This window comes from Nothobranchius furzeri, chromosome 5, assembly GCF_043380555.1.
Source record: "Nothobranchius furzeri strain GRZ-AD chromosome 5, NfurGRZ-RIMD1, whole genome shotgun sequence".
Taxonomy (NCBI): Eukaryota; Metazoa; Chordata; class Actinopteri; order Cyprinodontiformes; family Nothobranchiidae; genus Nothobranchius; species Nothobranchius furzeri.
In genome coordinates this window covers 53,958,159-53,972,343 of record NC_091745.1, presented here as the reverse complement: position 1 = coordinate 53,972,343, position 14,185 = coordinate 53,958,159, and the positions used below count along the sequence as shown (strand labels likewise).

At 39.4% G+C, this 14,185-nt stretch overlaps 1 protein-coding gene across 1 annotated transcript in view; it reads left to right on the top strand.

The window, feature by feature from the left end:
• The window catches only part of emc2 (ER membrane protein complex subunit 2), a 49,079-nt gene extending 36,392 nt beyond the window's left edge, over positions 1-12,687 (top strand). Inside the window, exons 10-11 of the mRNA XM_015949391.3 lie at positions 448-552; positions 12,478-12,687. Coding sequence (XP_015804877.1) covers positions 448-552; positions 12,478-12,564 — 192 coding nt within the window. The 3' untranslated portion in view covers positions 12,565-12,687. The remainder of the gene's footprint in view (positions 1-447; positions 553-12,477) is intronic.
• Positions 12,688-14,185: the final 1,498 nt, after the last annotated feature.

Genomic DNA, 14,185 nt, shown 5'->3' with positions numbered 1-14,185 from the left:
GTAAGCCCTCTGGGGTTTGCTGTGTGGGGATGATGGCAGGAACATGGGAAAAACATGGGATTTGTGGTTCAGAAGGGAGCTGTCAGGGCAGGCACAGACCGTGATTCACAAGGAACTTCTCTCACTGCTCGTCTGGCTTTTTTCTAACATAGGCCCTTTCATCACCACGAATCAATGGTGTTGGAGAAATTAGGCCCTGTTAAGTGACAATTTACGTATGAGGCATTAAAATACTCACTTTTTCCTCCCTATAAATGATTTCCCCAGTGTCATTAGGCCAAGGTCAGCTTTTTCTCTCCACAATGACTAGTGGAGTGGTAGCTGGTTAGAGTGGTTGCACATTCATCTCAATTATGTTTTTATTGCTGTTTCACAAACTTTTGAAATAAGAACACTTCTCCTGTTCTCTCCTTTGCTTCTTCCTTCTGTTTTATATTTTTCCTGCAGTCTGCAAGTCACATAGCTGCCAGTCCTAAAGTTAGTGCCAAGGTGAAGAAGGACAATATCAAGTATGCTGCTTGGGCTGCTAATCAAATAAATCGAGCCTACAAGGTGAGTCACAAGTAGATCTCTTCCTAAACACGATAGCTTCTCATTTGTCTCCTTTTAGTGGCTCTATCTTCTGCTGAAAGTCATATTTTGTACTTTTTCCCACATCACTCTTCAGTCCCCAGACACTCAGAAACCACTGTTGTTTTAACTTTCATGAGGTATTTGCAAACAACATTCAGACATTCTGAAAACCACCTCATTTACATAAAATGTGGAGTATTTGCTGCCAAATGACCCCAGAATGCACCGCAGTCCTGAAGGCGGCCTCTGACCAGTAATGTTGTAATAACAAACTTACTGTCTTTGTGTGTGTGTGTGTGTGTGTGTGTGTGTGCGTGTGCGTGCGTGCACATATTTGCTGTTAATGTGTTGACTTAAGGCCGCAGTGTCTGCAAATAGTTTATCATACAAATTACATTCAAAGATGAGCTGCTCAAAAAGCCACAAATTGATTTTCAGGGAGTAACCACACTAAATTATAGCTGATTGTGTTCTTACTCAGTATTTTTTTTAACTATGGGTTGATTTCTAAAGAATTTATGAAGTCCCTGGTAAAATTGTTAGAGCTTTTATCTTGTTTCTTTTTCTGTTTTTGGCAACTGTGCAAAACAAGCTAGCTTTTAAACACAAACACAGTCACAGAATTCTCATCCCTCCCGTCTGCTATTGTTTCTTAGGCCACGCCCCTCTGATACCGGAACACACATTGCCACAGTGAAAGAAAGTGCTAACACCAATTGCTGTATTCTAGGTAGAGGTCGACCGTCGACCAATGTTGGCTTTTCTATTGCTGATGCAGATATGTAGGAGACATGATCAGCCCATGGCCGATATGTACTGCAATTTTTTATGGGCAGATTTCCATGGCTAACATCTAGACATTTTACATATTATTTTCATGCTAAAATAAAATGAATTACATCGGTTGATGGACAAAGTTTCTGAAACTGAATCCATTTTGAAATTCTGAATTTAACAGTTAAATCTTAACTTTGTGCACTGCTCAGTGTTAAAGTCGGACACCTAAATAAAGTTAATTTCCAGTTTTTATTATGCAAATGTTATTAGTGAACGTAAAAATACATTTGAATGAAATTCTGCAAAAGCACAGGGCTGCTCGAGGATGTGCCTGACTTTAAATTGGCTCTATTAAGTACAAATATCGGGCAATGCCGATGTATAAAACCGGTAAATATCGGCCCAATATATCATCCTTCCCCTAATTCAAGGTCCAAATGTCTTGTTGTCTGTTACTTCAAAAGGTGTTTTGTAGGGCTGAAACGAATCATTGAATGATTTCATTCATTAAATTCCTTGATAAATTTTTTACTGATTCAAAGCTTTGTTAAATGTGCGCTCCACAGTCTGAAAACGTTTTACTGGAGCACCATGTGGTAATCTAGGTGCTGTGGAGGAAAACAGAGAAACCAGCAAAGACAGAAACCATTGTAAAAGGCAGAAACGGTCCAAAGTTTGGGATCAAGCAGTGTGGGGCAGAGCCGCTGCAGCTACCATTTGGTTGTTGCTACAAGTCTTCTCCATCCGCCGCAGAAGACTGTGGCAAGCCGTTGTAGCATATAATTGACTAACGCTTTTATATTTCAATACAATTTAGACTAAATTATGTTGCCAACCCGTACATAATCAAATAAATAAACCACAAGTACACTGTTACGACTAGAAATTAAATTCTAGTAGCTTACAACTGAACATGTTAATGAAATAACTAAATTATACTGATTATATGTGAATATATTTAGATATGTTATTTTGACTAGGATGAGGTCAATACAAACCTAAATTGTGAATGAAATGTAAGTCAAATATTGTTCCATAAAATATTTATTAACTATAAATATCAACTGGGAAAGAGAACTAGACAACACCAATTTTATATATATATTATTGAGCCTGTTATAAATGTGCTTTTTTATTTTCATATTTTTAGCAGCAGACCATAATCTCGTTTCACTTGAAATGTCATCATATAGAATACTCGATCAATCGATGGAGGATTCGATAGAATACTCAAATACTAAAATATTCAATAGTTGCAGCCCTAGTGTTTTTCTTTTTGGGACTCTGGTAGTTTGTTCTAAAGGTAAAGTGGTAGCAGCCGGCTGTTTCTCCTTATTGAGAGGACAATCTCTCACACCAGTTTTGCGCTGTTGCCAAATGCGCAAGCATGTGATGAGTGGAGGATCCAGGTAAATGTGGAAGTGTGGCGGTTTGGTGAGACAACTGGATGGCCCAATAGTTGGTTTTAGACTACGTTGTGTTTTTAGACAAATTCAAGAGAACCGCTTTGTTAATCTCCACAAAATATCTATAGCTGCACTATGTTAGAACATTGTTAACAGTAATGAAAACATGTTTAAAACTAGCTTGTTTTGCAGATTGGTCCATTGGTTTTGCAAAACCAAGCACATAAATTAAACCACTTCATACAACATTACCTTCTGCAAACTAATACTTGTGATTTAGCCCAATTACTGCACATAATTAATGACATTTTAAGTGTTTCTAAAATATTTATTACCTTTTAGTTTAATGATGCATCACACTGTTTGGCCAGTGATGTATATGAAACAAAGTGAGGTCCAGTTAGCTGTGGTTCCAATTAGGGCTGCGACGATTCGTCGACGTTGTCGACAAATATCGACAATAAAAATAGTCCACAATGAATTTCATTATCAACGTTGTCGCCAGACATGTTTTTTTCCGTTCGAGTGAGGCATTTCACTTCATGACAATCTCTGCTGAGAGTCGCACATGCGCAATAGCTTCTCTGCTGAGCGCCAACTAACAGAAATGGCGGCGTCCAACACAGCAGCTAAGTGTACCAAAACATCAAAAATTTGGCAGCATTCTAGCCTGGATTCGGCGAATAAAAAGATTACCAGCATTATTAGCAAAACGGTCCTTGCGTATCACGGCAGCACCTCAGTGATGCATGAACACTTAAAGAGAAAGCACGTTGGACAGTTGAATGAAACAGAGTCTGACTCACCTCGGTAAGATTTAAATAACACAAATGCCAATACGTTTAGTTTTGGATGTACACTGTACATTTTTTTAACGTATTTTTGCTTTAAAAAAAAGAGAGATTTGATGTTATGCCCGACTGTGCCTGACTGAAGTATTTTTATTTTATATATGCATTTATGTCTATACTGACTGAGCTCTGTGCCTAATTGGTGTTAGACAGGGCACTTTTATTTACTTTTAGTATGAATTGGCCTATCAGCTGCAAAGTTCAATAAAACATGCATTTTCCATTGAAGTACCCATCTTTTTTGTGTTTATTATCATTTTTCACATAATTAATGCAATCTCATGCTAAATTTAAGAAAAAATTCATAATTACCTGATTAGTCGACTAATCGGTTCAATAGTCTGTGACTAGTAGACTATTAAAATAGTCGTTAGTTGCAGCCCTAGTTCCAGTTGCTCTTACATATTGTGTCAAACAGCTCCAACACAAAACCTACAGCCTGCCCAACCTTTTCACCTTAAGCTCATCAAGTTCCAACTTCCTCCTCAGCTTGTGACTACCACTGCACTTTAGTTACAAGGACAAAACCTGACACGCTGATAGATTTGGCCGACTTAAGGATCAAGTTTAGGTCATTTTTATCTGAATATTAGGGGTGTAACGGTACGCTAAAATCATATTCGGTTCAGTGTTTTAAAGAGTTTGGTTCAATTAATTTTCAGTATATTATTCTTACATTTATTTATTTAATAATATCTGAAGCAGCTCCTATAGTGAGCAGAAGCAGGTGTCATCACAGGCTGCTGATCTAACACGATGTCTTTAATTATTTCACAGGTTATTTGCACAGCTGTGAGTGTCCCGTTCATACAGACAAGTGTTGTGTTTGACTGTTGATGCTCCGTGTTTTTATTTCTGCAGCGAGCCTTACAAACTCACTTCACAACGCCCAGAGTCTCTTCTTTATAACTCATATTAAATAATGAGTTTCCTCTGCGCCGTGTTTTTCTTTGTAGGATGAAAACTTTACATCAATTGTCACAGGGAAAAGTTCAATAGACGTGTTTGTTTACATTTTTGCCGGTGCGTGCCGGCAGTGTGAGAGAAGGGAGGGAGGGGCGACACTCCGTTCAGCGTCTCTATGGGCTCCAGTAGCAGCAACAGCCAACTGGTTTGATCCGCTCTAAAAGGTGTTGGTCAGAATTTGCAGATCATATTTTTTAAACAGATATCAGGCATGTGCAGCCATCATGCGTCACTCAATACAGCATCCATATAGAACTTTTTATACTGAAATACACTGTACTTTCTGCAGTACCACTCCTAAACAGCAGGTGGTGCAACTGAGAAAACAACATAGCTGCAGGAACAGTAGAAGTACAAGATTCATTCACAAATGTAAAGTTTGTAACCTTTTGATCCACAGTAAGGATAAACATCATAGCATAGTTTTGAAAAAACAATAGTCTAAGTAATGTCATTGTTTTTTATATACCATGGTACACTCGTGCATTTATCTTTTTTTACTTTCAAATCTGATCATTGTTATATAAAAGTTGTTTTTACTATCAGATTTAGTCTGACACATTTTTTGTTGACTAGATTTTGTAGTGTTTTAATGAGCCTGATAACTGAGCTCCTTTCTGTCTCTCTACTGCTCTTTTATCTCAAGTTTTGTTTAAGTTACCCCACGACGGTGGGGTTGTAAATTTGGATTTGGCTCTTTCTGTGTCCATGTGGGACGAGGTAAGTGATTAGGTGTGAGGTTGCCGTCTTTATCTCTTCAGTCCCACCTCTGGTTAAATGACTTCAGAGATCTTTACAGGGAGCTGCAGGCTGCTGTGGGTTGGTGCTGGCTGATTGATGGCCCCTTTAAAGTGTTGCTTGTGTCACTCGTCCAGTTTTATTAGACTTCAGTACCTGGTGATTGTCATACCTCAGTGTTTAGAAAAACTGGCCAGGTGAGCATAAGTGGCAGCAGACTTCAGCTAGAGGTCATGACTGACTGAGGCTCATTTTTAACAACATAATTACCTTGGTGTGGATAGCTGATGTGTAAAAGACTTTGATATGTGTGGTTCACAGGTGCAGGGGGGCTTTAGTGCTACACTACATGGCTCGCCCTTGTGCCCCAACCCTCCAAACAAATTCTCTGATTAGTTCCTCTGTCACGGAGCACAGGCTCCCACTGCCTCATGACTCTATTATCAGATGCTTTAAATAGATGTGGAGCTGTCTGGTCTGCTCCTGCCATTGTAGAGTAGGGCAGGAGTTAATGTGGTGGTCTCACCTCAGGCTGAGCAGATAATTGACTACGAGGCCCAGGCTAATGGCGCATTAGGCAGCAAAGCAATTAAATGCCCTGATCATTACAGCTAAACCATCTTACATACACACAATAAATCTGTGGAAGTATGAGTCACCCTTAAAATTATGTTGCCAGTTGTATACCATAGCCAACAGCCCTCTAAGATGGAGTTTGGCAAAAAAGAGAGGAAAAACTTTAGCCATGGAAAGACAGTTTAGGCTAGGTTAAGGTTGCAGTAAGTTCCTGTTTGTAGACGCCTGAGCGGGTCCAAAGGTAGAATGAGTAAATGTGTCGGATTAATAAAAGCACCCCTGTTTTACTGAAGAATGGAATGGGTACAGTCTGTTTTGCTGTTACTCCACTAACAGAATGTGGAGAAATTGCCTGTGATTTTATGAAAAGAACAGTGTCGAAAGGGTAGTCCTCTGTGCCCACTGGCTTTCATAATGTCTTAACATGCAAAACCTTCAATAAAAATATTTATTCAATGGAAACACAGGCCCTATTTTCCCATTCAATCAGAGAAACGACCAACTCATTGTTTTCACAATGAGTCTTCGTCGAACTTGATTACAGCTTTCGTTCTCTCCTTGTCGGGTTTTCCACTCAATGCTTAGGGTAAGTCTCTAGTCAAGTCCAAGTCATGAACTTTAAATGTTGAGTTATCAAACAAGTCATTTGACCAACTAAGTGGATTATTGAGTAAAAAGGAATAATTTTCAGAAATGAGTCTTTTTACTTAAAAGGCTTATTTGACAGAACAAGCAAATTGACTTTAATCATAAAAAGTAGTGCTGCTGATGAGATACTTTTTATGGGGGTCTATGTAAGATATCAGATATTTTCAAGTACACAGGTTGAAAAGTGATTTGAAATCTTAATAACTTTACAAAGGATCTTGTGCGATATTCCAAGATCTCATTTGCTAACACTCAACAGTATGTGTTGTGAACAACTTTGCTATTTAAACAAAATTTGAGTTCAATATCTGTACATTTGACTGATTAAGTCATTGGAGGAAAGGACTAATCTTGTTCACATCCATTCACCAGCCAGTGGTCTTCTAGTATTTCCAGGCTGATGTATGGTACCTGTTTGGCTCTCTGGTGTCTCATTTCCACTGAGGAGAACGGCATATGTCTGTTTGCTGTTTAACCCTATAAGACCGGCGGGAGCGCCATGTTCAAATGCTTGTAGAACTGAAACTGTACAAGATAGAACAATTTTTTTTGTTTTTTTGCATAGTAAACCAGAGAAGTTGCACTTAAATCTCACACACTGAACATGTCCCAGAGCGCTGCGTATTTCCCATCGACATATAAATATTGGACAGTGGGTTTCCATAGGCTCCAATAACACATTTTTGAGGCCAAATGGGAGGTGGCCACCACCGCCATTTTGACCGTGTCAGGTTCCGTCAAGCCCAGACAATTCCACAAAAGGGAAGAGAGGTGGAGCTGAGGGTCGGGCTGTAAGGCTGGGATCAACTGACGATACCCAGTCGAACTAGCTACAAGCTAACCCAAAGCTAATGCGGAGGTGGGAGCTAAGCTAACGGAGGTAGCAACCTAGCTAAAACCGGAGTTAACTGCACAACACTAGAGCTTCTGAGTCAGAGATACGCCGGGCTGACCACTGGGTAAAACCAGGTGGAACACAGAGGTCTCCGAGACCTCCACAAGCCGGCAGCCGCACAGCAGACAAGCGCCGCTGCGATCTGAGATGCGCAGAGCTGCCGCTAGGGAGAACCGGGTGGAAAGGTTTCCATCCCAGAGCTCCACAAGCCGGCAGCCCGCGCAGCAGACAGAAGCCGCGATCAGACAGAGATGCGCCGAGCTGCGGGGAGGGGATAAGGGTGGAAAACATCGGTCTCCAGAGAGCTCCACAAGCCGATAGTCAGAACCCAGCTCCACCATCATGTTATATTTCAACCCGTTTTCTAAAGTGCAGCATTATGTTAAATGCACTGGGTTTTACCCTATTACATTTAAATTTCATGGTTAAACAGTACATGTTAAAATCTAAGCTCAGCTCGGCAGTGACCTAAAATACATAAATATAATTTTACTTACCGAAAAAATGAAGTGGAGACTCCTTGGACGCTCTATTAGTGCAATTAATGCCACAGCAAGTCATTTTGTCCAACAATTGCACAAAAAATATCCAAAAAAGAATACACACACACAGAGACTCAAAATCCCAGAGCAGTTTCCAAGCCAGACCGAGGCTCTACTGAGGCCTTTCCACGGAGCTAGCTCTGTGGTCACGTGGGTCGGATGCTCATTAATTATACAGAATTTTAGGCTTTTAATACACTTAAACAGAAGAGTGAGAAAAAAAATTCACCGCCCTCAGAGTTGTCGTGAGTATAAACTAGATAATTTAAACCAAAAACATGTTTTGGTACCAGGCTGTAAACATGTTTATTTCTGCTGTGAAATTGGTATTTTTAACATGGGAGTCAATGAGGATTTGCTCGCTTCTGACACCAGCTCCTAGTGGATGAGGGTGGAACTGAAATTTTTGGTACTTCCAGGATTGCTTCAATTTTTGAGCCGCATTGTGGGGGCTTGGTATTTCCGCTGAGTTAGCAAAAAACAACCAAAATGTGCAAATAAGAAAAGCGTTTTCATTCAGACACAGACGCTGTTTTGTTCTGATCTGCAGCTCACACAGCTTCACACGCTAGAATAAATGTCATCACATTGTCAACGTAAACTGTCACATGATTATCACTCACCCAATCACATGCTTTGATGCCATTTTCCCACAAATTGTAGTTCTTTGTAGTCCCAGTCTTTCATGTGCTTTTTCGCAATAATACGTTTAGATAAACACATCCTACACACATTACTCACCACTACGAACGTTTTGATGACTAAACGATACATCCTCCCTCCTCGAAGTGGTTGAGGCCATTACAGCGCCGGGTGATGTTTAGGTTTCAGTTTCTGTTTCCTCACAAATATATTCGTGCAATTGTCACGGTATGAAAATTTAACCTCACGGTTATTGTGACCAAAATTATCATGGTTTTCGGTATTATCGCGGTATTTTTTAAACGGTGTTGCATATGTTCAGAAAGCATTGATAGTCCTGTTCTACACAAACTGAAATAGTTTTGAAAATGTTTAACAGTGTTTATTAAACCTAAAATAACACAAAGCCTTAGCAAAAGTGCAACTTTTCACAAGTAAAGGAACAAATAGCTTATTTTTCTGGAACATGTTACAGTAGTCAGTGCAGGTTTAAATTATACAAATCCAAACATTCAAAACATAAACAATATGTAAACAAATCAAAGAAACACCACTTGTTTTCTTCATTATCAAAATGAAAATCTAAAACTCCAGTCCACACTTGACTTGAGCACTGTACAAGTCAACCTTAAAAAATATGTATTTAAAATAAATGGCCACTTTAAACAAATTACTAAAATAACTACTACACTATGTAATCAAATCCAAATGTTCAAGTATAAATGGCATTGAATAAGTAAACAAATCAATGACAAGGAACTAATTGTATATTTCTCTTCATCATCAACAAATAAGATGCTTCATCCAGCAACAGGGTGTCCGTGACACGGTTTAAATGCTGGCAGAGGGTGCTGCGGCTGCAGTATATAGTGACTCGTTGCGTTCTCCCTCAACCAAAAGTCCTCACGTCATGCATTTGAGCTAAAATGCTAATGTTAACTTACCTTGCACTGGCTGTAGAGACGTGGGTGATGGTCACGCAGATGTGCCATTAGATTCGAAGTGTTGCGGCCTTTTGCAGACACTTGTTTCCTGCACGTTCTGCAAACGGGATAGCAGTTTTCTATTAACTGTCCCTCAGCGTTTTTCAGAAATCCAAAATACCGTATGCCCATACTTCCAATTTAGTCTTCTTTGAGGGCTGATGGATGTCCTGGGCGCTGCCGTCTCCTCCTTCGGCCATTATTTCAGCTTCAAAGTTTTTGCTGCAAACTATAAAGTGCGTGTGCGTGGGAACTTCAGCAGAAGCGACGGTGGCTGGTAAGGGTCACCGCGCCTAAACCGCGGCCACGGTAAACCCACCGAGATAATTTAGTTTTTTAAAAACTGGACGGTTATTTTTATTGTCAACTTTTTTACCGGGGTTTACCGCTATACCGGTTACCGTGACAACCCTACATGCAATATTCTTTATTATTTTTATTATTGTTAGTGAGAGAAAAGGAAACCTTTATTCTATTAAAAAATTAAATACAAATATTCAACAATATTATATTGAACTCCTGTAGATTATTATTATTTATGTTTTCGTTTTTGTTACAGTTTAAATAAATGAGTGTAGCTCAGAAACTAATATATGGAAGCACTTGAAATAAATATGTTGTTGTTTGAAAGGATTGTGTGCAACTTTTTTTCATTGACAATTTTGAGGGATAAAGGTGTGGCATTTGTCTATAATGAAAAAATGTGTAGAAACAAAAAAGATTTTTTATTTTTGCATGGACGTTAGGGATTTTATCAATATGTTTATCAATAACCCATTTCCTGTAGTCGAAGAGAAAAGGAGACAATGAGGCAGCAAGTCAACCAGTTATAACTGTGGCATATGCACGAGGCAAAATGCCCCGAACATCTGGTCACAGACTTTATTCAAACAGAAAGATAAGAAAGAAATGGGAGAGGGAGAGAGAGAGAGATTGTGTGTGTGTGTGTGTGTGTGTGTGTGTGTGTGTGTGTGTGTGTGTGTGTGTGTGTGTGTGTGTGTGTGTGTGTGTGTGTGTGGATGTGTCTGAATAAGTGAGCATGCAAAGAGGCATAGAGTAATACATATTACATTCACTTGATTGAATCAATGATCAAGAAATAATAGACATAACATTTCCGTAACAATGGATAATTGCATTTTTTAGTAAAATATTTATCTGCTATGAAGATTTTACATTTATATTATTAACATTTAGAATGTAAGGGTTGTATTGATGTATAGCAGGTTGAAATACTCCAAAAAATGGCACCACAGCATGTAAAAATGTAAATATAAGTTCTGGCGAACTTGTTCAATGGCAGGTCTTAAAGAGTTCATGGTTCTTTGTAGTCAAGTTTCCAACACCTATTGAACATTCACTGGTTAGGCAGATTTAAACCTAAAGTTGTATCATGGCATCATACTTGTGAGGCAGCAAATGCAACGCAGTAAACCTTATCAACAATGGAGTCCCGACAGCAGCTCGTACTTGGTTTTTGCTTGCTGACATCTTCTTTCTTATCTTTCACACGTTCGTGTACAGTGAGGTGAGGTGCAACAACGGCACTCTGGCAAGCGGTGATGTTTTTCTGTCCCCCAATCAATAGAGAGTGTCATGTAATGCCAGAGACTTGGCCCTAATTGTACAGTTCCATTATCCTATGGACCTACAGCTGAAGGAGGACCAGTAATGGCTCTGTTCGGTTCAGTTGTGTAGGCCACTTTTACACTGAAAAACGACAAAAATAGGGTACCAACCCATCAGTATTACTGAGTGGAGATGAGCGATAACAGAACCAAACAGCCAAGTTGTACCAGTACCTGTGTCAGATATGACACAAATTATTCGTCGTTTGGGGATAAAACACACGCAGTGAGATTATTTGGTGTGAAATAGACCTCTGGAAGTTGACAAAACCAGATTTACAATTAAGGAAGAGCCTTCCTCAAAACTCATTAGCAAAATATTTGGTGTCTTGACCATCTAAAAGTGCATAACCTTAAAAGATTTGAAGCATCATGAGACATGAAGTATGTATACAGGAGATGAGGCCAAACCCCCATACTGATTAACTATAATCTTCAGTCCATCAAAGAGCACAGATTAGGCCCAAGGACATTCCTAAATATCTGGTCAGTTTGTTGCTGTAAGCTGAAAATTTTAAAATCACCATGAAAACAAACAGGGAGCTTTAGTTAGCTTTAAATTCATCTCCACCATTAAGTGATTCAATGGAGCATTTTTACAATGAACACAACGTTCCAGCCTTGCTTTAGAATTTCTTAGGAAATTAGATATCTGACGTGTGGAGAAGGTTTATTTTGGACCAATCATTAGTTATATTTGTGGCTTCATGCCCAAAGTTAAGGAAGTCATCTTTTCCTTTTTGTGATTTTGAGGGGATGCCCGGCTCGCTGCAGAATCAAATTGGGTAGAAAAATTGTGTCTGTATTTTCATGCATGAGTTATTTTCCACACATCTGTGGATCATGATGAACGGCGCTTCCTGTGAACATGTCTGAAAATAGTGCAGACGTCAGGGTGGGGTGCTATATACGTGTCGACTAGAGGCCATGGAAGTGGATTATGTTGAAATCTTGTCTCCAAAAAAGGGTCCTTACACAACACATGAGTAAAATGTCTTTAACTAGAGCATTTTTTTACTTTCTATGACCCATTTGCCAACTTTAATGACCACTGAATATTTTAGCTTCTAGCCTTCCGGATTTCAAACGGGGATGAGGATGTTTTTCCTCAGTCAGTGAATCATAGCTCTGCGTGAAAGAGGCGATTTCTGCCTCTGTGTGTGTTGGGTTCTTTAACTTTGGCTGCCTAAAAGATCTAATGAGATGTCTTTTTTTCCTCTCCGTTCTCTTTTTCACCTTCCTCCTCTGACAGCTGGCTGGTCGGGGGACAAAGGAGAATAAATGTTCCATGAAGGCGGTGGAGGAGATGCTGGACTCCATGCAGATCACCATGTCTTAGATGTCCTTTTACTGTCCCCCCCCCCCCCCCCCCCCCCCCGTTACATCGGAGCAAACTAGCACCTCAAACACCCATTCAGTTTGACCAGAACTTGGCAAATCATTTATCCCCTTGTTGTAACTAATTATTTGATCTTAACATATAAAATCTGAGACATTTGTTAACCTTTAGACAGAACAGAGACCCAAATAAGCTCTTAGTTCCAACTAGCTGTGATCCAGTCACTGACTAAGTGATGCTATCCACTCCATCCCAGGTTCCACATTAACGCTGAGACCATGTGACCAGGAAATGGAACAAGATGTACAGTACATGCTATATTTATTAAGACATTATGGAGCTGCTGTCTGTCTGCACTGACGGTTTTTGTTTTCATGGCATCTGTAAATTCATCTAATAAACATTTTTGGAAAATCACCAACTTGTTATTTTTGACATAAGAGCTCAAATAGATCTATAAACCAACACTAATAAAACTAATCTTTAAATGCAACTTTCCTTTAGTTATAAATGAACAATTCTATGTTTGTTTACCACAGTTAGCTGTGCTGCAGTCAGTTTATATCCTAACAGGCTTGGTCTTTCAGGTTGTCATTAGAATACTGATTTTAATTAAAACCGGCAACTTTTCTATTTATAAACAGGAAAAAAAATTGATGACAGATGAAGGAAAAGAGGAAACCTAATTCTTCCAAACAGCTGGTTCTCTGATGTTCCTCACTCATGCAGCATCACCTGTCCATTGTTTATGAAGTTATGGCAATAGTTTTTTATAGTTGCATTGAATCGTGTAAGTTAAAGAGAAAAAGAAAGTATTTTTAATACAAAAATAATTAAACAACTTTTAGATTGGCAGGTTCAGGTCTGTGCTTCACTAATTACAAAACAGTTTTCCAGAGTATGTAAATGCTTTCTGAAATCTGCAGGTTGTAATAAAAGCTAGTTAGTGTTTGATTTCAAATTCTTAGATGTTCTGCCTGCTTACATCGCTGCACTTGTTACAGTGTTTGAACTTGTGAAAGAGGAATGAAGCTTGTCAGTCAGGCTGATGGGGTCCTGATGGCCGCCATGTGCCAGTCATACTGAAGCAACAGTGCCATCTGTAGTTTGGCAGAAGAACTCTAAGGACAGGAAACCGTTTGCTTTTATTCAGCAGAGTGAAACCTGCAGCTGGAAGTGGGCTGCAGACATCATATTGTAACCCATGCTCTTATTTTCCAGACAGTTTATTCTTTCAATTAGCTGAGAATTAAAACATCCTTTTAAGTTAATTATAAACTATCTTGGCTTTCCACGGGATTTTAAAGTGTTCTATAACGTGACCTCTCACTCCTGACAATCCCCTAAACCTTTGTCTCATTAGTAAAGAGGAGGATGTTCTTAGTCTGAAACTTAACAGACATGCCAGCACAAAACGAGGAGTAAAGCAGGAGAAGAATCCTCTAAGCTGATGGCTCATCTTATCATGTAGAGGATTCACTCTTAGTGCTGCCTATAATCCTGGATTCCCAGGAAGATTAACTCCTGGAGGGGGTTTACTTGTCCTTGGCTAGGTTAGTACGGGATTACCTCTGAGGTGATTATGATCTTACTTTGGAGCAGAGCTGCATTTGATCATCCA